The sequence below is a fragment of the Miniopterus natalensis genome, chromosome 10 (genome assembly GCF_054644295.1).
Source record: "Miniopterus natalensis isolate mMinNat1 chromosome 10, mMinNat1.hap1, whole genome shotgun sequence".
NCBI classification, from domain to species: Eukaryota; Metazoa; Chordata; class Mammalia; order Chiroptera; family Miniopteridae; genus Miniopterus; species Miniopterus natalensis.
The window spans coordinates 7,865,761-7,876,633 of record NC_142090.1 but is presented as its reverse complement, the minus strand read 5'-3'; the positions used below and the strand labels follow the sequence as shown (position 1 = coordinate 7,876,633).

The following is a 10,873-nucleotide window of genomic DNA, read 5'->3' as shown; positions in this document are numbered from 1 at the left end:
TAATTTATTTTATTTTATTTTACAGAAAAGTTGCAGAGAGTACAAAGATCCCCTATTCTCCTCACTCAGTTTTCCTGAGGTTACTATCTTACATAACCTGGTAAGTTGTTAAAACTAAGAAGCTATAAGCCAGTCAGAGAAAGACAAGTACCACATGATCTCACTCATAGGTGGAAGCTAATGAACGCAGTAACCTGATAAGCAAGATAGATAGATGGATAGATAGATAGATGGATGGATAGATGGATAGAGAGATACAGAGACAGAACCATGGGGCAGTCCGACAAACTTCAGAGGGAAGGGGGGGGTGGTGGGGTAATGAAGAACTTAGATGCTTATATACAGGACCTATGGACACAGCCAATAACGTGGAGAAGACCTGGGGGGGAGGGCGGGGAGGATGCCTGGTGGAGGGATTCAATGGGGAGGGAAAAGGGGGACATCTGCAATACTTTCAACAATAAAGAAAAAACAACAACCCAAAACCCTAAGAAACTAGCATTGATACATTACCTATGAACGAAAAACTTTATCCAAAAGTTACCAGTTTTCCCGCATTTGTATATATATATATTTTTTTGTCTTTTCCAGGATCCAGTCAAGGATATCACGTTGCATTTGGTCATCAGGTAGTCTTCGTCTACCCTGGCCTCTGATGTTCCTCACCTTTCCTTGGTTTTCGTGGCCTTGACAGTTTCGAAGATTGCCGGGCAGGCATTCGGCAAACCGTCCCCCAATCTGGGTTTGTCTGATGGGTTTCTCACGGTTAGACTGGAATTACGGCCTTGGGGAGGGGAAGTGCCCGTCTCACCACATCTGTCACTGGTACGTGATGGCATCATCGCTCACCACTGGCCCCGTGACCCCCGATGGCTTGGCTGAGGCGGCGTGTGCCAGGTTTCCCCGCTGCAGTTACTCTAGCTCCCTTTTCAGACTCTCGTTTAGAAGCCTCTGAGTCCAGCTCACGCCCAGGGGCAGGGGGATGAAGGCCAGGCTCCCGCAGGGTCCCCCAAATCTTGTCTCCTATGCTTAGCTCTCTTCCCCAGTCCCATGCTTCTGGAAGCCGGGGGACAGAGCCCCCGCTGCCCCACCTGCCAGCCCCCTGCCCCTGGCTGTCACCCCTGCTGGCCCTCCATCCCTGCAGCACTGCCCCTGCTCAGCATGTTCTCCCCGCGAGTCTGTGATCCTGCCCGCAGGCCAGGGACGCATCCTCTGCCCCCCAGGGCCTGGGCTTACTGACCCAGCGCTCCGGGGCCCCAGGGCTCACACCATTTCTCTTCCTGTTACACGTGCTCCTCAAGGATGCGCCTTGTCCGCTCGGTTTCCGAATTTCTGGAGCCACGCAGCTCATTAAGAGAATTCCTTTGCTCCGGTTGGCAGCCGCTGCAGAAGTGCCTGGGCGCCATCTGCTGGCCCTGCAGGCACAGATCTAGGAGGCGCTGCAAAGGGCCTGCGCAGAGTGCGGCCCGTCTGTCGCCCAGATGTCAGACCCAGAGCCGGGGTGCAGCTGTGCTCAGCCTTGCAACTCCGTGGGGCGGGGGGCGGGGCGTTTTGGGGGAGGAAGTTTCAGACCTGAGTCTTTGAAAGTGAGACCTTGTAGCTACTCCTTTCTCCTTTGCTTGGCTTTTTACGCCTTGGCAGCCTTCTGGCATCATCTCTGACACTCCCTCTCCCAGCTCACCACCGGCTGGCTCCCCTCTGAGACTCGCAGGGCGCTCCCCCTCTCTCCTTTCTCTCCTAAAGGCCACGAGGAATTCCCCCGGAGGTGGGCTGGGCCTGGAGGTCCCAGAGGCCACGGCGTGGGAGAAAGATCTAGTTAGTCCTTACTCCGGATGATTGCCGGCAGTAAAATCAATTTCCCGTGAAATTAGGTGAAGTTAAAACTTTTGTTCCCCATTCTGCTTTGGTTTTGAAATAAAGTAAGAGGATAGCATGGAAAACAGAATAGAAACCAGAACAATGCAAAGTACATTATTTTAATAAACTGCAGAAGTCAAAACTGAGTTTTCATGTTTTGCATGGCAAGTATCACATTTTTCTAAATTACCGCAGATACTTTAGTTTTCTTTGCCAACACACGGTGTCTCCCTGATGAAGGGAAGTAGAAAAGAGCTATTATTTTGAAATAATGTGTGTTTAAAAAAAGGACAAGCCTGTGCATTAATTGCTAAGTATTATTTAGGAAAGCATTTTTCTTATTGGAATTAGCTAATTATCTTAATTCCCTATGTGATTTAGCCTTTCTTAACACCAGTAATAAAGTAGTCTGTCAAGAAACCATCGTATTTATGGCAATTTCTTTCTTTTTTTTTTTTTTTAAGCTAGATTAGGCTTTCTGGATACATGTCCGGTAACCACTGTGCTTTGTATGATATTCCACTGCCCAGGACCCAGGTGGGACAGGGCAGTGTCACCACAGAAGCCCTGCTCTCGTCTTTCTCTGGCTGGCTTATTTCACTTAGCATATGCTCTCCAGGTCCGTCCATGCTATCGCAAAAGGTAAGAGTTCCTTCTTTTTTACGGCCGAGTAGTATTCCATGGTGTAAATGTACCGCAGTTTTTTTACCCAATTACCTACTGATGGGCACCTGGGCTGCTTCCAGATGTTGGGTGTTGTCAATAACACTGTGATGAGCTAATGTCACCCCGATTAATTCAATAAAAATCAAAAACAGAAACAAAACACAATAAAAGGTGAGAAACCTCGGTCTTGGAGAGGTCCATGCCTCACACAGGTTTTCTGGCCTGGGGCGGGCTGTGACCTCCTCTGCATCTCCACAGCCGCAGCCAGGGTTTCCAGGCACCAGGTCTTGCATCTGGGTGAAGAGGAGACCGTGCATGCTCGCTGCTGTGTTCGTGTGCCTGGCACAGGGCCTGGCACATAATGTGCCTCTTACCTTACCATCTGAACAAATGGAAATCTGGTCCTACGGCCCATTATATGATTAGTAGACCAGCTGAGGTCCAGAGGGGCAGTGGTTTGTCTGCAGCTTCCCAGAGCGCCCGCGGCAATGCTGGGACCAGGCGCTAGAGTCCGACCCCTCGACCCCTCATACAGAACTCTTTGCATAGCACTCATGCCGCCTTCCTAAAAGGCTAGCCCAGCCCTCCCCTTTCTCACCCAATTCCTCTTTCTCCCCATTGCCTCAGAGTCATTTCTACCTGGTTTGAACACTGTGCTGCTTTTCTATTTCCTGTGTAGCAACACAAGCTTAGCAGCTTAAAGGGACGCACATTTGCTGTGTCACAGTCTCTGTGGATCATGAGGTTCGGGCACAGCCTAGGTGGGCCTCTCCGCAGGGTCTCACAGGCTGCCGTGAAGATGTGGGCTGGGCTGTCCCTTCCTGGAGCTCAGGGTACACTTTCCAGCTCACTGGCTGGGGGCACAGTTCAGTTCCCACCAGTTGTAGGACCAAGGCTTCCTTACTGGCTGGCAACTGGGGGCCAGTGTCAGCATCTAGGGGCTTTCTGCAGTTTCTCACTGTGTGGCAGCTGGACTCTTCCAGGCCGGCAGGAGGCCCCGTCCCTCCTCCAAGACTTTAGGTGATTAGGTCGGGCCCACCCAGGATGATCTCCTTTTCCATGAACTCAAACTTCCACGATTTGGGATCTGGGTCACATCTGGATCCTCTTTGCCATGTCACGTAAGCACAGACGTGCCATCCCATTTCATTCCCAGCTCCATTGCAGCGCGAGGATTACTCAGGGTGGGAGTCTTGGGGCCACCTTAGAACTTAGTCTTCCACAAACACTTCTGTGTTGAGCTGGGCCCAGGGATGTTTGAATCTGGACCATACATGAAGCACTTTCCCTATATTTCTTGATAGCTGTGCTGGTCCCCCCCCCCCCACTTCTCTGAGCGCCTTTTCTTCCTCATTCCCTTCCTCTAAGACCTTGATGTGAGAGAGATGCTGAGTTGAATGTGGGAGGATCATAGGTCATAAAGTGCAGGTGACATCAAAGGCCCTGACTAACGAGAATGGCTCCTCTACCTGACCTATATATTTTTTATATATATAGAATATATATATATATTTTATATATATAGAATATATATATATATTTTTTTATATATATAGAATATATGTGTATATATATATATATATATATATATATATAAAAATAGAATATTTTGGCTCCTTTCTGTCCCCAAACTTCCCCTACTTCTCTCTTTGATAATGAAATATATTTTAAATTTCTTCAGCTTTCATGCTTATATGTTCATAGTTCTTTCTATGAAAATAAAATTTCTTCCTTATACATATGAGCTCACATCTGGCAGGGTATAGAGCCTGAGGACGTTTTGATTTGGCCTCTCTTGTTGGGAGGTCGTGTCATATTATGTGCTGGTGTCTAGACTTTAGCCTGTGACCTTGGAGAAAGAAGGTTGGCATCTGAGCTACTGTTTCCAATTTCTGAGTCTAGGATCAGAGTTCATTCATGTGGATGCAAATACAGAGGGGATCATAACTTCTGAACTCTCTGTTCCTGGTCACAGCCATTCAGTCGCTGCTTGGGGACAGGTTAGGAAAGAGCCAGGCCAAATCCAGGCTTTGTGGAGCGAAAATTTACCGTGAGTGTGGGGTCCCTCCCAGGGCATCTGAAGCTCAGCCAGGGGCGGCACACGCTCATCAGCACAGAAGCAGACTCCTCCCCCAGCCATGCAGGCTGCCGCCCTGGGGCTGCTGATGGCTGTGGCCGTGGCCGAATTTCTCATTGGCCTGGTTGGAAATGGCATCCTTGTGGTCTGGAGCTTTGTAGAATGGGCCAGAAAATTCAAGTGGTCCTCCTACGACCTCATTGTCCTGGGCCTGGCTGGCTGCCGGATCCTCCTGCAGTGCCAGATCATGGTGGACTTGATCCTGATCCCGCATTTCCAGGGGATCCCCTGGTTTCACTCTCTCAGCATCTTCTGGGTGGTGGTGAGCCAGGCCAGCCTGTGGTTTGCCACCTTCCTGAGTGTCTTCTACTGCCTGAAGATCACGACCTTCGAGCACCCGGCCTACCTGTGGCTGAAGCAGAGGGCCTATCTCCTGAGTGCCTGGTGCTTTCTGGGCTGCCTCCTCATCAACCTGCTACTTCTACCCCAAGTTCGCCGACAGTCCTCCAGCCCTTCCCGTGGGAACAGCAGCTTTCTGCGCCCCCTTTCAAACTGGCACTACCTGTATGTACTGCAGCTCAACTCGGGGAGCGGCTTTCCTTGCGTGGTCTTCCTTCTTTCCTCGGGGCTGCTGATTGTGTCTCTGTACAGACACCACCGGAAGATGAAGGGGCAGATGGCTGGCCGCAGTGATGCCCGGGCCAAGGCGCACGTCACCGTCCTGAAGTCCTTGGTCTGCTTCCTTGTGCTCTACTTGGTTTACATGGTGGCCAGTCCCTACTCCATAACCTCCAGGGTCCCCCCTGTTAACCTCCCCGCGGTCTTCATCTCCGAGACGCTCATGGCGGCCTACCCCTCTCTGCACTCCGTCACGCTGATCGCGGGGAACCCCAGGCTGAAGCAGGCCTGCAGGAAAGCGCTGCGGACAGTGCGGGCCTGGCGGCCCTGAGGCCGGGGACTGCAGGGAAAGTGCTGGGCAGGGCACTCTTTTGAGACACTGTTGATAGCTCCCTGTGAGGCTCTTACAGCTCTTAAAATTTTCCTTCTTTCACACAAATGGGCAACAGGAAATGCAGGATAAAAATCAATACTATTTCTCTCCTGGCAATGCAAAGTACAGTATTTTAATGTATTATGGAAACCAACGCTGGGTGGAGGTGGGCAGAGGGGGAAAATGGGGGATCACCTGCAATAGTGTCAACAGTAAAAATTTAAATAAAAACGAAAAAAAAGAGAGGAAAAAGATATCAATGCTGGGGCTTGATGGTTGGTCAAAGGGGTGTTCCGTTTATATATAATAAGTAGTTCATTTCTTTTTAATTACATATATAAGTTACATTTTTCCTATTATAAGAAACAGAGGTTAGGACAGTTAATACAGTGATTATGAATTTTTATGAAATTTCACCTATCCATTAATGTTATGTCATTTCAGATAAGCTTTTAGAAGAAATATGTATTTAATAATTTTCCCATTTCTTTAAGGTAGCAGGTCCAGTTATCTAACTAAAAAACAAAATAAAGCATCTTTATATTTCTGGAAGGTTCTCTGAGCCCTAAAACTCAGTTGGCTACCGTGATCTGTGTTAAGCTTCCAAGTCCCATCCTGGAGTGGGGCAAGGCGGGAGTGCGGGCACTTGCTTCTGCTCTGAGAAGGAACGCTGCTCCTTGGAGAGCTCAAGCCGCGTCCCCTTTGGTCATTACCATCCTCACTGTCCACACAGGCCTCTCCGCAGCCTGAAGGCGGAGTTGGAGCCTGCCACGTCTTTGAGTTGGATGGATAGCATCTAGGGAGTCAAATCTGTAGCAGCAGGAACTGTGTCTGTTTCTGTTTTCTCCTAGGTTCCTGGTGCCTAGAAAACTATTTAGCCCATAATAGGCACTTGATAAATATTTTCTAAATGATTGATTTGCTGTGCTGACTAGTCTCAGAATCCTTCTTTCTCTTTTATGTTATAGAGAAACTGAGGCCCAGAGAGGGCAATGGAGGGCTCAGAGGTTCATAGACAGCCTGTGGCTATGATGGGACCAGAACTTTGTATCCCGGTTTCTGGTCCAAGGCTCTTTCCTTGGCATCAGCTACCTTCCTGAAGAGCTAGCTTTGCCTTCCCCTCCCCTGAACCCCACATCTCTTTCTTAAGGCACTTTCTCAGCCTTAAGTTTTGGCCTTGTTTCAACACATTGCTTTTGGTTCAGTGCTAGGTGGTCTGGAATCTAATGGACAATACTTAATACACACAGTTGTTGTTGTTTTTCCACTTCTTACACACCATGCTAATCTGCTTTTGTTAATCTCTTTTCTCTAACATGTGTCTTTTCCTTACTGAAGGTTGTGGACTGAGGTGCATGCTAGGCCCACGTGGATGTCAGTCATTAGGGGAGAGCTGGCTCCGCCAATGTCACTGTGAGTTGTGTGTTGTGTTTTTTGTCTTCTGGGAATGATGATCCATTCTTTCAGGTAGAGAGATGCTTCTCCTTGGTTATGTTTTTAGTAGCAGGATGAATTTGTCATTATGTCCTGGCTATGTTCATATAGATGTCCTTTGTTGACCAATTATTGTAATAATGATAATGACAGTACCTAACATTTTGGGGGGACTACATTTTATTAAGTATTCTTATATTTAGTCCATAATTTCATTAGATTTTATAGCAGCTCTATATAGTTAGTAATGCTAAGCCCATTTTACAGATGAAAAAACTTAGGCTGGAGTGATGATTTGCTCAAGATCATCAACTATCAACTGGTAAAAATGCAGGTAAAACAGTTCCAGACTTTTGGACTCTGAGTCTTGTGTATTTCCAGTAAACCTTAAGTCCCTCTTGTTCATGCTTGTAAGAATTTATGCTGGCCTCAGCCTGTGGAATGCTCAAGTTTATGAGTAATTTTAAACAGATGAAATAAGCAACTAATCTTGCAAGCTTCGTCTTGGTGGGATGCCTGGGAGCCAAGGTCCAAAATCACGACAGATGGGAGATTCTAAGACTTGCTGTTCTTAGGGACAAAGCACTTGTGTTTTTCCCAGTTATCTTTTTGGATCGGATTTCCTTCCCTTTCTGTACATGATTTAGCTCATTCTGGGTGTGAGGCTGCTTTGTGTTTACCTAAGAAAACAAATCTGGAGGCAAATCTGTGTCCTTGACTTGCTTCCTATGTGACAAAATCTTCTATAGTTTGCATTCCTGGAGCTGGGGAGCTGCAGCTGGCTCCATGTGTGCATGTGTGCATGCATGTGTGTGGGTGGGTGCAGATATGCCCTGCCTCCCTTGCTCTCATGGGGTGTGATCTGTGATGGTGCAGGGTTCAAAAAAGCTGAAATGGTAGAGAAAGGTAGAAATGGAGCTGCGACATTTGCCCATTCCACTCTCGCTGGCCAAATATAGTCCTGTTTTACCACTTGTCCTAGTTCTCGCGATTATGTTCACGGCTCTAAATAATATGATTCGCCTCTCTCACTTGGTTTCTCCACTTTGAGCAGTAACTTCTGAGCCCCATTCATCAAAGTTTGGAGGTGATCTTGCTTAATCCCCAATCTCTCACCCTCCCCTAAATCCGATTGGTTTTACTTATTTGTCATTCTACCAGCCATTCATTTTAAAACTTTAAAGTAATATGTTTTTTTAACTTTGTTTCTTTGAACCATAACTTATGATAGTATCTACAGAATCTGAATTGTGTAGAAGGAAGAAATTAGTGCTTCAACCCTCCTATCCTCCCAGGACCCAACTCATGTTCACCTTCATGTGACTTATGGAGAAAATAGATCTGTTGGAAGAAATCAGCTGTCTCAGAGGATCATTGGGAAGCTGGAGAGTCAGTGTCGGGATGGGAGCCAAGAGGGTTTAAACAACTGAGAGCACCACCAAGTCACTGTGCAGGACTGGTGCTGGCACCCCCCGCCCCCCATCTCATCTGTGGGCATTGGTCCTGGACACTTTCACTGCCTCTGCAAATGTGTCCCTTTGGGTCATAGCTCCAAGGTCCAACATCCTGGCCACGAGCCTCTGGTTGGCTGATTCTAGGTCACACTCCTGCCCTAGCGGACAGGTCCTGGGGAGAGGACCAGTCTGATTCCCCTTTGGCTTCTGAACTATGTATTTTTAAATTACATGAAAAAATATGCTCAACAATTAGGTTAAGCAGCAGAACCGGTACAGCTGATGGTGAATTAGTGAGCAGGAAGGTCAGCGCAAAGAACCTGGGTGGGTCCAGAAGGCGAGAGGAAACCAGGGAGACAAGGCATTTGTTTCAATGCCGAGCAATGGAGCCGGCGGGAGGCCTGGGTTTCTGACTGTGACAGTGCAGCGGATCAGTGACTCTCATCACTGATGTTTCTCTCTCTCTCTCCCTCTTCCTTCCTCTCTCTGAAATCAATAAAAATACATTAAAAACAAACAAACAAATAACCCCCCTCCCCCCACAAAAAACGAAAGCCTTAGCAATACAGGAGCATTCCAGGAAAAAGCTGCAAGTTTGGCTGGAGTGCTTTCCTTTAGGGGGAGCTGGTGGAGCAGCTTCAGGAACCTCACATCCTACGCAAGGTTGAGTTACTGGCGAAATGATGAGTGAGGATTATGTCTCTGAAAAACATTCCTTTTGTGTTTTTAAAAAGTTCCTTGTTAGATAAGACTGTACTATGGTTCAGATTTTTAGTTGTAATGAAACCCACCTCTAGAGAGTAATGCCGTTAAAGATTTGTACCTGGAAAGAGCAAGCCCCAGTTTAAACGCTGAAGGATGGTTGCTGAGTGCAAAGGCAGAGATAGCTCTTCCTAGGAGTTTTAGTGGATTGGTTTTGTTGCCGTTAGTGTTGGCGTTACAAAGGTGCATAGGTTTTCGATAGCCTTCTCCAACATTATTTTCCTCATAAGCTCTTTTAATTTTTGTGCATGATTTTGCAGAGTTAGACGTTTTATGAGAACATGTATATTACTTCATGGCAGGAAGACTTATTTGTTGTAAGTTTGCCATGAGGATTAAATGAAGTAATATAAGTAAAGTGCCTAGAAGAGTCCCTGGTGCATAGTAATAGCTATAGATATTTTATATTATTATCCTACTACAGTGCCTTTAATGTTATTGTCATGCTACTCTTTGGAAAAGTAACTAAGCATTTGCATTGACAAGGAATCATTGAAGTTAGAGAAAAGACTAGAAATGCCCAATAAATATGGTTTGGCAGTGTCTTCCTAAATATCTATGTGCTTCACCATCCCTTGCTAGTTCCTTTAATCCTGCCCACACCTTTATAAATTATTTATTAAATTCTCTTCAATGATCTTTTGAGTGTATTGTTCTTTTGACTTACATATATTAATAAGTCAAACGTTTGCCCTTTGAAAAGACAAAGTAAAAAATCCACTGATTAATAAAAGAGAAAGGCTGATGACGTGATCTTGTATCTAGAAAATCCTAGGGAATCCCCAGTAAAACTGTTAAAAGTAATAAACAACGTAAGCAAGATTACAAGGATGCAAGATCAATATACACAAGTTAATTGTATACCTGTACACTAGCAATTAATATTTAAAAAATGAAGTTGAGAAAACACACTTATAATAGTAGGCTCTCTATTGTATAGAAAGAATAAAACACTTAGGAATAAATTTAACAGAAGTGCAAGACTTGTACACTGAAAACCATACATTGCTGAAAGAAATTAAAAACCTAAATAAATGGAAAGACATCCAAGTTCATGGATTTGAACACTTAATATTGTTAAGATATCAGTACTCCCCAAATTGATCTACAGATCAACACAATTCCTATCTGAATCCAGTTGGCCTCTTCCCCCCTCCCCTCAGATATTGACAAGCTGGTCCTGAATTTTTTATGGTGCTGTAAGAGACCCATAATAACCAAAATAATTTGAAAAAGAACAAATTTGGAGGACTCTCACTTCTTAATTTCAGAACTTACTGCAAAGCTATAGTAATCAGAACAGTGCGGTACTAGAATAAGAGAGACATATGAATAAATGGAATAGAATTGAAGGTCCAGAAACAAACCATCACAATTATGGAATTATGGTCAAATTATTTTAGTTAAGGGTGCCAAGACAATTCAGTGGTAAAAGAAGTCTTTTTAACAAATGGTGTTGGGAAGTTGGATCCTTACCTCACACTGTATACAAAAATTTACTAAAAATATATCATAGACCTAAGCATAATACCTACAATTATACAACTCTTAGGAAAAACCTCTGTAGGATAAATCTTCGTGACTTTAAGTTAGGCAATAGTTTCTAGATTCACACAATAATACAAGGAACAA

The 10,873-nt window shown here is 45.6% G+C and overlaps 2 protein-coding genes across 3 annotated transcripts in view; both read left to right on the top strand.

Moving 5' to 3' along the window:
• The first annotated feature begins 696 nt into the window (after positions 1-696).
• The window catches only part of LOC148092173 (putative inactive serine protease 58), a 35,672-nt gene continuing 25,495 nt past the window's right edge, over positions 697-10,873 (top strand). The window contains exons 1-2 of one of the 2 annotated variants that reach the window (XM_087821374.1): positions 697-825; positions 2,322-2,499. In XM_087821374.1, the coding sequence (XP_087677500.1) occupies positions 2,466-2,499 (34 nt within the window). In that variant the 5' untranslated portion in view covers positions 697-825; positions 2,322-2,465. Of the gene's footprint in view, positions 826-2,311; positions 2,500-10,873 lie in introns of those variants that run through there. The other variant, XM_087821373.1, reaches the window with a different exon arrangement.
• Positions 4,608-5,735, top strand: TAS2R5 (taste 2 receptor member 5). Its single transcript, XM_087821372.1, has one exon. The coding sequence runs from the start codon at positions 4,662-4,664 to the stop codon at positions 5,547-5,549; it is 888 nt and encodes a 295-aa protein (XP_087677498.1). The 5' UTR covers positions 4,608-4,661; the 3' UTR covers positions 5,550-5,735.